Below are 12,043 nucleotides of genomic sequence, written 5' to 3' on the forward strand. Positions count from 1 at the left end.
ATCATATTAACCGTAAATATAGCGAAAAATATTTTAACTTGAGGACTGAGGAGTGGGTTTGGGGGTGTTTATTAAAAAAAAAGGGAAACAAACAAAATAAATCAATCAATGCTTATGGGATGCAATGGCACCTCCGCGCCACTAGGGGCGCGCTCCTCCTCAAACTCTCACGTGGGTTGCCTTAGAGGCAACGCGAGAAGTGCATTTTAATGAAATCATGTCGCCAGCCAAGAGAAAACGTGGGGCGCAGTTTGCTGCAGAAAAAAAGGCGAAAATCCCCAAATTTGTCGCCGACGAAAGTCCAGCGGATGTTGAAGCCGAACAGGAGAAGAATAATGAAATCACTGTCCCAGCGCCGGTTTCAAAGGTACGGCACTGAGCTCGGTATTTACTACCAAAGTAGCCGTTTAGCATTAGCTAACTTGAAATCTTTAACACATGGGATAATTAGGCTTCCTTTCTCTGCCCTAAAGAAATATACGTTTACACTTTCACATTTTATATTTAACTCAAATGAAGACCGCTTTATTTATCCTCGGGAATTCTTTTGACGTTCTCTTATGATTTACCGAACAGGGCAAATGGACCAACAAGGAAAGGGTTCTCATTTTCTCCTCAAGAGGCATCAACTTCAGAACCAGACACTTGATGCAAGACCTGAGGACAATATTGCCCCATTCCAAAGCAGGTTAGCGTTATTGCTATAAATCTATAACATTTCGGTTTTTTTTACCTAAATGAAATTGCAGTGACGTTAGATATTTGCAATTTCTTTTTTTAAAATTCATAATATCACATATTTTCTGTGTCCTAGACACAAAAATGGACAGAAAAGACAAGCTGTTCGTTGTCAATGAGGTATGTGATTTAAACATTGTCATACCAAAATTGGGGGGGGGGCACAATTGCCTGATGTTCTGTAAATGTTTTACAGGTGTGTGAAATTAAGAATTGTAACAAGTGCCTATTTTTTGAGGCCAAGAAGAAGCAAGACCTCTACATGTGGTGAGTATTTTACCATCAGCCCATTCTGTCAGGGATATGCTGGCTATATATTTGTGAAGCACATTTTCTAATCCTGGTTTATTTTTCTTGTCATGCAGGATTGCAAACACCCCCAATGGCCCCTCAGCAAAATTTCTAGTCCAGAACAGTGAGCTTATTCCTTATTCCTACAACATTAAGTTTATGCATTGTTGTTTTTTTCATGTTTTTATTAAATTTCACAAGGTATAATTTAAAGTCTCCCCGCTTTACAGTTCATACACTGGCTGAACTCAAGATGACGGGAAACTGCCTCAAAGGTTCCCGGCCACTGTTGTCATTTGACACTGTGAGTATCTCTTAACTGATATATTATTACAGCATTAAGGCCACAATATAATACCATTATTATTATTATTTTGTGATTTTACAGAATGTTTTACTTTTCTTCTTTTCACTTCCATGGATGCAAAATACATTTGTAAAGCAGGCAGATACCACTGATAAATAACTCAGGTGTTGCATGATCTCTGTTTAGTTCTGGTTAAAGTCCATGTGGTTATTATGTCTGATATATTATAATTAACGACTGAAACTAGGTGTCTGTAAGTGAATGCTATATCATTAAAAAGGTGGAACAAAAGTACCAATACATTACTTCGATATGGGGTTATGAAGTGTAAAAAACTTGCAATTTGTGAAGATCTTTTAGTATTAAGAATGTAACAAATAATTTTTGCTCTATACACCCCCACACAAAAACAATTTTTGGGATGCTTATTCTATCTAGTCATGATTTGAAAGATATTTAATGGATTACAAGATCACAAAGAAGATTTGGAAGAAACAATGATGCTCATGGTTTTATTTTCCCTCACTTCCGTAACACGTTTTATATTCTGACAGATTCTTATAGATTATCTAAAGACGGATTTCTCAAAAGAATGTTATGGCTTTGTTGACTTGTTTCTTCTTTCAGACGTTCGAAGCGGAGCCACATTACGCGTTGCTGAAGGAACTCTTCATCCAGGTTTGTCGACATTAAACAAAATCTTGTCAAGAGATGCGCAAAAGTGCAGCACAGCTGAAAGTGATAGTTTTCAGCTGTAGCTGAAGGATGATGGGACTTAAATCTGTGCTGGTTCAGTTAATCAATATGACTGTGCTAAATTCTGTCCTGTTCAAATCCAGATGTCTCAGATTAGGGATGACGAGCGGGCCATTTCTAATCACTGGTTACATTTAGTTTTAAAGCACTTCATGTGCTCTCTTGCCAGGTTATGACATATACCAGCTTATCACATACAACCAAGAAAGATTATGAATGCCGTATAAAACTGCAGTGTTGTCATGATTCCTTCTATGAGGAGGATTACAATGTTCATTTATATTGTGGTCTTGTGTCAGAGAGGGGATTTATTTTCTCATCTTCGGGGTCGGAATTTTGTTGTGCTGTTCCGCTGAGTTACACTGAAAGCTATCACACAGACCACAAACTTAAAGCACCTCTTAAATACATTGGTGTGTATTTGCCCCTCTTTTTTTAATATAAGCAATGTTTTCCCAATTTGTTATTACAGACATTTTCCACGCCACGCTACCACCCGAAGAGTCAGCCTTTTGTGGATCATGTTATCACATTCACCGTCACAGACAACAGGATATGGTTCAGAAACTATCAGGTAACAGTAACTGTTTTTAAAACGTTAACTAACATGTATTCATGTTAATTCAAAGTGTGATTAGGTTTCGTTTGCTTTGTGCACGATGTTCACTTCAGATTATCGAGGAGGACGCCTCCCTTGTTGAGATTGGACCTCGCTTTGTTCTCAACCCTATCAAGATCTTTCAAGGCAGCTTTGGCGGACCTACACTCTATGAAAACCCAGACTTCAAGTCACCAAATATGGTATGCACTAGTTTTGGATGGAAACACTAATTTGCCAGAAGATCTGGAAAATATATTTTATATCTGTAAAAAAGTACTGAACAGTAAGTTGTATATTAGTAAGCATTTGTGACACAATGACTATTAAAGTAATTACTTTTTCATTGTACAGTGTAGCCTTTATTCATATTACATGCTTAAAAACCAAGTGATTCTTTTTTTAAGCTTTTTCATTCAAATGCTTTTAACTATTCCCAGTGATATATAATGTGATTTCAATTCATCAGCAAATCTTTATCTATCAATATCGAGAAAACTCATGAAAATTGCTGTAGGAGAAGGTGTTATTGTGTTTTATTTTATTCATTTAGTTTCACATTTGCAGATGTTGATTCCTTTCTAAGAACTTCCCACATCACTGTCCCTGTCTCGCCCTCACAGCATCGGCGAGAGATCCGACTGGCCGCAGCAGCCAGAGTGCGCGAGAAACAGATGGTGAAGGAACTCCAGAAAATAAAGAGGAACGACACAAAGCAGGACCTAACCAATGACGTGACAGCTGACGTCTTCCTCACGCCTGCAGAGGAGAAGCCCATTCACATTCAGACTGAACCACCGGAGGCAAAAGTAGTGAAGAAGAATAAACATAAACCTTTCAAAAGACTAAGAATGAAGATGCAACACAGCAGGTAACTGGATGGAGCCTTAGGTGCGTTGTTTCGAATCCGATTTTGAAAGACGCCATTTGAGAGAAAAACTCTTCCGTAAAGCTGCGTTTCAAATTGATAGGGTTCATTTATCTGTCTCTTTCACATAAATATTGTAAAGGAAAGTCTTTCAGCATTTTGTCAAGCCTGTTTGAGTTATGTGTATACAGTTGTTTTCTATGCCATAGAAATAAAGCAAACTGAGCGTTCTTACGAATACATGTGTTGTCAAGACAATTTTATCCAAATTATACCATTTAGATTAGTCACACTGTTTCATAGAATGACACACTTGACCCGGTTCAAATCCTCAAAAGACCAGCGCCCTGCTATCATCAGACACCTAGTGCTGACATTTGGTAAAGGAAATGAATATATGCGGTACCTTTTGCTCGTTCTAAGCGATCTCAGGTGAAACTGTTCTCAGTTCTACTACCTCAGTGGTGGAACGAACTTCCAGAAGCAACAAGACTTGCATCATCTATCTCAACCTTCAAGAAACAGGTAAAAACTGTTCTCTTTCAGGACTTTTTACTGCGCTGATGCCCCAGATCAGGTTAGGCAGCAAGTTAGGCTATGCAGTGTGTGTGTGTGTGTGTGCATACGTTTGTGTATGTCTTTGTCAAAAAAAAGAACAACTCACTAACCCAAGCTTACTGTTCTGTATATTTCCTGTGCATCTTGTATTTGCAAGTGTTATTTGCAGTCCCTATGTCCTCTATTGTAAGTCGCTTTGGATAAAAGCGTCTGCCAAATGTAATGTAATGTAATATGCATATCTGGAAACCTATCAGTCACAATCTTTGGAGTGTTAGAGGGGAAATGTTTTGAAACATTGGAGACAAAAGCAGAGTTAATGTGCATCGCGTAACCTTTACTATTTGCTATTAGTTTGACATTTCTTTACAAATTCAACAAAAGTTGAACTGGGCTTCTGAAACTGGATGTTGAGGAGCCAACCAATTCGCATTTGCTGTCCATATATTTATGTTTTCCCTTTGGCGGCTGATGTGTAACTGAAAGATAGAGGAGTTTCAGCATAAAAACCATTAAGCCTTTGTCAGAGGTTTTCATCAGTGAACCTCAGCTTGGAGTAATTTGAGCTTTTCTTGAATGTAAAAACAACAGAAGTTTATACTGGTCTCCGTCTCTGAACATACATGGGTAAAGTTGGAAATTGGCAAAATAGCCAGTGGAATGATGTTCATTCTTGGTCGATGCTTCCTAGAAGGCCAAAACTGCATTGATGATGTAGATGTACGCAATCGATAACATTCATTTATTCAAAATACAGCTTATCTAGCACAGGGATGCTGAGGCCAGTCCCAATGTCTCGGTTCTGCAGTTTCAGACAGGTAATAGCTGAAACAGAAATCTTGTTGGCTTTTCATTTGAACACACAACCTCCTATAGGCCTCTCGTCAGCCCGTAACTGCATGTTAAGTTTTTTTTTTCAACTTGAACGATAAAAAGCCCAGTAAGACGACCAAAACGGACACACGTGTTTGTCAACATGTGACATCTTTCCATTACCCCTGTTAAACTGCCACCTGTTGCTTCTGTTTCAACAATACAATTTGTCCAATGTGTCCCACTATCAGCTTATTTTTATCCAGCTGCCCTCTAGGTGCATTTGCAAAAACAGTGGGGTATCACTTAAAGTCCTGCTCTTATCAAAACAGTCTCAATAGGCCGAGATCACTGCTCCTCCACCTCCTCATCTGGGCAGCAGTAATATTCCACGAAGCAGATCTGTCCGTCGTCGTTCCTGACAAGGTACTGGAGGGAGAGAAACCCCCTGCTGTCCATCCTTACTGAGACTTTACAGGACAAAGCCAGGGCCTTCGTGGACGGTTTCAGCAGGGACATCTTGTACCTGGAGTGAGGGCGAAGTACAAAAATACTGGCATGTTATATGTGGAAGAAAACTATCAGTGTATGGGATAAAAAACAGGTGCAGACATGTAGTGTGTAATGCCTCAAGAACTGACTGTCACAAATACTGACATTTGATTCAAGTCGGTGTTAAAAGTACTTCTGTATTTTTTGGTGTAAAGCGCACTTATTTAAACTTTCATGCACACACTAAGTTTTTGCAATTTTTAAAATGTACAAACTGTATTAGAAAACCATGTTACATCATATTAAACGAAGGCTATTCATTTGATATTGCTCATTTAGGATGCTACAAAGTGTTCATATTTAATTAATTTTGTCCTTTTTTATGAACTCTTAAAAACATGTTGCATAATGCATGTGTTGCACTATTCATTAAGAACCTGCCTGGAAATATTTCCATACTTTAAATGCAAGACAGCCTAAAAATTGGCTAATATTAATTATACATTTCATTAAAAGTCATGATTTTGAAAATACTGCAAATGAAATAATTATATATGTACTTTCATAAATTTACCACCCGTTAAGAGCGCAGACCTCTGTTTCAGGGTTTTCATATGTCACGCTTCAGTTTGTGACAGGTTACCTGTTAGTTTGTGTCTTTGTGCAGTGAAACAGCTCCATCATCTCTGAGTCTTTGGGATAATCGTAATGAGCATTTCCAGAGATTCCAAATGTAGAAAGCCTCAAAAGAAAAAAAACAAATTACAGGTTAGTTTAATCAAAATAAGTAACTGGAAACCCAATGGCCTTTTATTCTTGTAGATAATGATGTGGACTGTAATGAGAGCATGGGCCGGATGGAGATACCCATGTGGAGCAGGGAAGCTACAGTGAATAGAGATGAAGGTGGAGGATTTTTAAGTTCCTAGGGTCAGCAGTCTAGAAGAGGTAGTACACAGGAGTTCCCAGGGTTAATGATAAAATTATGATTATCCATTATGATGCAACACAATTCTTTCATCAGGTATGGAGCATTATTTGGTGACCCCCCCCCCCCCCCCCCCCCCCCCAAAAAAAAAAAAAAAGTTTCATCACCTGCAGCACAACGGCGCAGTGGTTCAAGCTTCTGCCTCACAGCGTGAAGGTTTAATACTGACAGGGGTCTTTCTCCATGGGTTTTATGCCGCAGGTTAGTTGGAAAAATTTCCCGAATGAGTGAGTGGGTGTCTGTAATTCTCTATATGTGACCCTGCAATTGACTGGCAACCAGTCCAGGTTGTACCCTGCCTCTAGCCTGATGGCAGCTGGGACAGGCTACAGCTCCCCCACGACCCTGAGAAGGACGATTGGTAGCTAATGGATGGATGTTCCATCATTAACTTATCCTTACCTGTCTCTTCATTTTGTAGTTAGTGTGTCTTTGCAACTCACCGGAAATATGGCTGGGTGGGCGACATGGTGATCTGTAGCACCTCACTGGTCATATCCAGTTCAGAAAAGGCTTCTTTCAGACTCTCTGACTGCAGGATCACCTTTGTAGTAAGAAAACAAGCCATGCATTACCCTGACTGTTGGATCACAAGTGAACTGCTACATCCCATTTAAAAGCAAAGAAAAACTGTTAGGATATATAAATAGATAATGCTTAGTTATAGAAACTATATATAAGTATTGTTCGTTTTGAGAATTCTTGCACCTTATTTGTAACATTGTTGCTGCAAAAGTCAAAGTCAATGGGCTCTTCTGGCTCTTGGGTGTTGATCTTGCAAACAGTGACCACCCCACCCTCCTCTAGGAACAGGGTCAGAGGGTAACCGTATCCCTTGTAACACATTTGCAGGGCTGTTGTCACTCCTGTAGAAGATGAAGGGGACAATAAGGTTAATGCAAATATTATCATATATATATATATATATATATATTCAAGGATTCAAGACTTTTATTGTCATTACACAGAGTGCAAATAAATTAGAGGTAGCAGCTCTCAGGTTCAGTGGGATCAAAACAGACAAAAAACAGCCTTAAAAAGCAGGACACAGCACAACAATACAAAGATAGCGTCATCTTTGGGTTACAGATATGAGACAAAAAAAATAAAATAAAATAAAAAAAAGGAAAAAAAACATATATATATATATATATATATATATATATATATATATATATATATATATATATATATATATATATATATATATATATATATAAACAACCAGAAGAATAAATAGATATATATATAGAAAGAAAAAAGTAAAGAAGTAAAAAAGTTACAAGTGGAATAAAGGGCACTGTACTGCACGTGAGGTTCAAGTGTTCAGGGTTGTGCGGAATTTATTGCAATGACTGCTCTGGGGTAAAAACTGTTTTTCAATCTGTTTGTTTTTGCCTTAATTGTCCTAAACCGCCTTCTTGATGGCAACAGTTGGAGGAGGTGGTGGCCTCTTATAGATGTCTTATCGATGTCCTCAAATGATGGGACAGGATGACCGGTAATTTTCGGGGAGGTGTTTATGGTAAAATATGGTTAAAAATATATATTTTAAATATATGTACATATATTTTTTCAAAGTTAATGGAATCTGATTAGAAAAATTAAATTAGAAAAAAATATTGATTTCAGAATTTAGCATGGTGCAGCTAATAAGGTCTCCATTTTATAATTAAATGTTTTAGAATATTCCTCCTTCAGCACAAGATCTTCATACAACTACACTATTCTTATGCCTGACCTGGTACTGTGCTTCCTCCAAAGATACTGAGGCAATCCAGCAGGACAGTGAGGTTGACCTGCAAGCCCACCAAATCTTCCTTGATGATGAACTTCTGGAAGATTTCAGCCTGAAAAGAAAAGAAATCATATTACTTAAAATATAACAGTGTGGTTACACACACGAAAACATTATAGTGTAAACCTAACAGACCTGGATGAAGGCATTGGCCTGAAGACATTTGGAGTCCTCAACAGTGACCTTCAGGCCGTTTGGCGTTGCGGTGAAGATGGCGTGGTCTTTGAACGTGATTGCTTTTAGGATGTTGGACAGATTGCGAGCATTGTCCAAAGTGGCAACAAAAACATTCTCCTCATTTTCAGCCTGCGATTGAGTTAACAGTGGCATTGTAGAGCTGCACAGAGACACAAATAATAGTTTTATTAATCAATAGAAAAGCTTTATAAGGATATGGTTATTCTTGATTTTCCTCTGCTAGGAAGACAGGAGGCAGCTGTGATTTATTGTGGATTAACTGTTGTGATACATATAACGTGATATATAATTTTAATTGCTGGCTGAGATTCATACTTTGTAAGTCTTGGAAAAATGCCTTGAAGAAATTAGTCACCTTTTAAATCATTAATTCCGTGCTGATAAAAGACAACATTTCTTCCCAAGGCCATCACAGCCTGAGTCATGAGGCGATGGCTGAATATCATGATAAATAGTGCGTAACTTAAAAAGAAACGTGGAGTTGTATTGAGTTGAGAGGGTATTATCTCATGTTCCTCTCCATTCAGCCGCCGGCAACCATAACAACCTATCTTTAACTCAAAAACAAACAAAAATGTGCAATATCTCATTTCTGTGCAATATTCAGAAACTGTGCAATATTTCATCTCATAACAGCTACACTGTGCAATATTTCATCTCATCTCATAACTGCTACACTATAATGTTCCCTTCTATCATACTATTGTGCACTCCTTACCTCACTTGTTACTAAGACACTTATAGTTTTATCACTGCTTACTAAGACACTTTATAGTTTCACTGAAACACTTTATAGTTTATAGTTTATTTTTATTTCTAATTCTGCCTTTCTTTTATTATTTATTACTGTTATATTTTCTGTAACTCTGGCACTGCAATTTCCTTCGGGATTAATAAAGTTGTTCTTATTCTTATTCTTATGTTCATCACGGAGATGGTATCTTAATTGTGGAAAAGGCAGCGTTGCTACTTCAACGGTATTCGCTGACAGCTACAAGGCGGCACAGTCGTAAGTCAAAGAACATACCAACTGAATCAATGTATTTCATTCAACCTTCACACGTTCACGAAGAGGTAAATTTAATAAAGCTTCTTCTGTTAAGGCTGTGTCAGTCACTTACGCGATCGATCCTTCAGACACCTAAGCGGATGTTTTCAAGGAAAGCGCCCTGCTTGGAGTGTCCCAACTTCCGCTTCCTGTGATCTTTTGCGGAAGTGACGTATGTGCATGTCAATTCCATCCCGGAGTGCTCCCGAAGTGAAACCTGAACACATCACGGTCGTACTTTCGAATATTGACGATATATAAAGGTAAGAGTCAGTAATTCGTGGAGTTATATGTATATGGAAATGTACTATGTACGCAAATAAGCTCGTTAATTTGTCCATAACTGTTAAAGTTCTCATCGAAAGACAGCAGACAAGCAGGGGACTAGCTTAACAGTTTATGTACTCGTACTTAAAGTCGACTGTACAGTACGTAAACAGTACTGTTCGCGTCGAAGTACAACGAGATTAAACGTAGGAAATAATCTTGGATGACCACGAAGAAATAGTTTGAAGTTTGAGTTTTCATGGCTAAATCCAGGCTCTTGTCCTGTGCTTTCCAGTTACCGTCAGGGCAGTTTCGTTAGCTTAGCTGTCAGCTAACGTCACACTTGAAAAGGGACCTGTGGGGCGACTTAATCGTTATAGGATGTCCGAAAGTACAAAACAAACAGTTCGTAGAGTGTGTGCACTTTTAACCCACTTGGTTTAATTCATTTCTCTCATTACATCTTACAATTAAATCACATCAATCATTTCAAATCTGACTCTAAGGGTCACGATACAATCCATGCGTAATCTATCTATTCCCGTAAACGTTTCCTTCAAAATAATTGTGATAATAAAGCCCCCTCAAAAATGTATTATTTGAATTAATTGGTAATTGACTGTACCTATAAATATATGGTCATGAACATTGTTTCTGAGAAGAGGGCTCATTCTTGAGAGTCTCAACAGTCACTTTTTCTGTGCCACAGGTTGTTGATTGTGATCAGCCTGTCAAAGCTCCAGTCATGGTTTGCATTCCCTGCATTGTCATACCTGTCCTTTTGTGGGTGTACAAGAGGTTCCTAGAGCCCTACATCTACCCCGTTATCTCACCTATCATCAATACATTCTGGACCAAAAAAGCAGTCTATCAGCCCGGCACCAATGAGCAAAATGTTAGTGAAAAGGTAAACGGAACACATAAAGAGGTAAGCCAATCCATGCTCTTTTGATTAAGGTAAACGTTTCTTTTACTGTTTTTGACAGGTAATGTGTTTGCCGGGCTGCACAATAATTTCTTTTCAGTTGAAATACTAGAATCTCTAATGGTGATATGGTCATGTTGTATTTGAAATTCATAGCATTTTGTTTGATTCTAATCAGTGTTTAAAATAGAATACAATATTCCTTTACGCATCCCACAGTGGGGAAATTTCAGTTTTCCAAGTGAAACCTAATTATAGTTGTGGCTGGAGACTTTTGTATGATTCTGATTGCATATTGTTGAGGGTTTTTCGGTTTTTAATTTTAAATTGTTTCTTCATGTCTTTCAGCCTGAGAGCAAAGGTGATGCAGCTGCAAATGGATCCACTATAGCTGCTGACAAGAAGACAGACTGATGATTTGAAATGATTGTAACATTTACAAAGTGTAAATATTTCAAGATACAGTATAATATAAAGACATTCCATGCAAAATGAATTGTTTTCATTGATGGGTGATTGTTCTAGAACCTTTTTTCTTATTTATGTACCCTATTTTTAAATATCATTTCCTTTACAGTAAATTTTGAGACATGTTGATAATAATTTGTTATTTCCGAATCAGTGCCTGCACCAATGATCAGAAAAAATATTGGAAGTAGCTTGTTTGAGTAAAACTAATTGTCAGTAAATTAAATTCTTTGAATAAAATAATCCTTTCAAAAAATGTCAGTCTATTGGTCCCCCCATTAAAGGTTTACCTTAGATCACCTCTCATGGATCTGTGTGTATATCTAACGGTAGTCAACAGAATGCTGTGTCATATATGTGAAGTTAATTTTGTTTAAAACATGCCAGGTAATTCAAGTTACAGTTTTTACCATAATACCATTTACAATATAGAATAGAATGAGCCTTTCTCACAATTGGGGAAATTTCAATTCATACTGCAGAGGTGGACAGTGCAGTAGATGTATTTGAGTTATAAATATTTTAAGTTAAAAACATTAGTATACAAAATATCAGGAAATATTGACAATAAAAAATGTATCGACCTGTGCAAAAATTGGAGAACTAGTAGCACACAAAATCTACCTACAGCTGCAACACGAGTGAGTATGGATGTATGAATCAATAGAGTATATAAAATGTGCATTTTGAAGACAGCTTTGACTAAACTCAATCTTAAATAGTGTCTTAGTTGATAATACTTTGATCTTATGCTGTTAATAATCTGGTTTTGAGAGCACTTACCAAGATATAGATAATATTCACATTTTGCGAAACGAAGTACATATATGTGACTCATTAAATTTCTTAAAATTCTCATGTTGACTCATTGTCGTGCCCATAAATCGTTTGTCTACTGAATAACTTTTAAAAGCTAAACAAAATGTGCAC

At 37.5% G+C, this 12,043-nt stretch overlaps 3 protein-coding genes across 4 annotated transcripts; 2 read left to right on the forward strand and 1 right to left on the reverse strand.

Moving 5' to 3' along the window:
- Nucleotides 1–217: 217 nt before the first annotated feature.
- Nucleotides 218–3,798, forward strand: brix1 (biogenesis of ribosomes BRX1). The gene is made up of 10 exons (XM_086152052.1): nucleotides 218–367; nucleotides 577–688; nucleotides 815–858; nucleotides 935–1,005; nucleotides 1,104–1,153; nucleotides 1,260–1,333; nucleotides 1,964–2,014; nucleotides 2,565–2,666; nucleotides 2,765–2,893; nucleotides 3,314–3,798. Exons 1-10 carry the CDS (start codon nucleotides 218–220, stop codon nucleotides 3,563–3,565), a joined length of 1,035 nt encoding a protein of 344 aa, XP_086008178.1. The 3' UTR covers nucleotides 3,566–3,798.
- Nucleotides 3,799–4,837: 1,039 nt separating this feature from the next.
- rad1 (RAD1 homolog (S. pombe)) lies at nucleotides 4,838–9,606 on the reverse strand. 2 transcript variants are annotated; one of them, XM_086152053.1, is made up of 7 exons: nucleotides 9,527–9,606; nucleotides 8,343–8,544; nucleotides 8,151–8,259; nucleotides 7,118–7,275; nucleotides 6,853–6,953; nucleotides 6,065–6,163; nucleotides 4,838–5,455 (listed from the first exon to the last, which is right to left on the reverse strand). In XM_086152053.1, exons 2-7 carry the CDS (start codon nucleotides 8,535–8,537, stop codon nucleotides 5,278–5,280), a joined length of 840 nt encoding a protein of 279 aa, XP_086008179.1. In that variant the 5' UTR covers nucleotides 8,538–8,544; nucleotides 9,527–9,606; the 3' UTR covers nucleotides 4,838–5,277. The 2 variants fall into 2 exon arrangements, with proteins under 2 accessions (XP_086008179.1, XP_086008180.1); XM_086152054.1 differs by having other exon boundaries at nucleotides 9,433–9,540.
- Nucleotides 9,607–9,609: 3 nt separating this feature from the next.
- c21h18orf32 (chromosome 21 C18orf32 homolog) lies at nucleotides 9,610–11,896 on the forward strand. The gene is made up of 3 exons (XM_086152055.1): nucleotides 9,610–9,716; nucleotides 10,430–10,648; nucleotides 10,994–11,896. The coding sequence occupies exons 2-3, from the start codon at nucleotides 10,466–10,468 to the stop codon at nucleotides 11,057–11,059; spliced, it is 249 nt and encodes an 82-aa protein (XP_086008181.1). The 5' UTR covers nucleotides 9,610–9,716; nucleotides 10,430–10,465; the 3' UTR covers nucleotides 11,060–11,896.
- Nucleotides 11,897–12,043: the final 147 nt, after the last annotated feature.

This window comes from Fistularia commersonii, chromosome 9, assembly GCF_037954325.1.
Source record: "Fistularia commersonii isolate RoL2024-O1a breed Wild chromosome 9, RoL_Fcom_v1.0, whole genome shotgun sequence".
In the NCBI taxonomy this organism is placed as follows: domain Eukaryota; kingdom Metazoa; phylum Chordata; class Actinopteri; order Syngnathiformes; family Fistulariidae; genus Fistularia; species Fistularia commersonii.

Coding starts and splice junctions, on each gene's coding strand:
- c21h18orf32 (XM_086152055.1), top strand. CDS start 10,466: ATGGTTTGCATTCCCTGCATTGTCATACCTGTCCTTTTGTGGGTGTAC. Junction 10,649..10,993: donor TAAACGGAACACATAAAGAG/GTAAGCCAATCC, acceptor CATGTCTTTCAG/CCTGAGAGCAAAGGTGATGC.
- brix1 (XM_086152052.1), top strand. CDS start 218: ATGTCGCCAGCCAAGAGAAAACGTGGGGCGCAGTTTGCTGCAGAAAAA. Junction 1,006..1,103: donor AAGCAAGACCTCTACATGTG/GTGAGTATTTTA, acceptor CTTGTCATGCAG/GATTGCAAACACCCCCAATG. Junction 2,015..2,564: donor TGAAGGAACTCTTCATCCAG/GTTTGTCGACAT, acceptor TTGTTATTACAG/ACATTTTCCACGCCACGCTA.
- rad1 (XM_086152053.1), bottom strand. CDS start 8,537: ATGCCACTGTTAACTCAATCGCAGGCTGAAAATGAGGAGAATGTTTTT. Junction 8,260..8,342: donor AGGCCAATGCCTTCATCCAG/GTCTGTTAGGTT, acceptor TTTTCTTTTCAG/GCTGAAATCTTCCAGAAGTT. Junction 7,276..8,150: donor TGGAGGAAGCACAGTACCAG/GTCAGGCATAAG, acceptor CATCTTCTACAG/GAGTGACAACAGCCCTGCAA.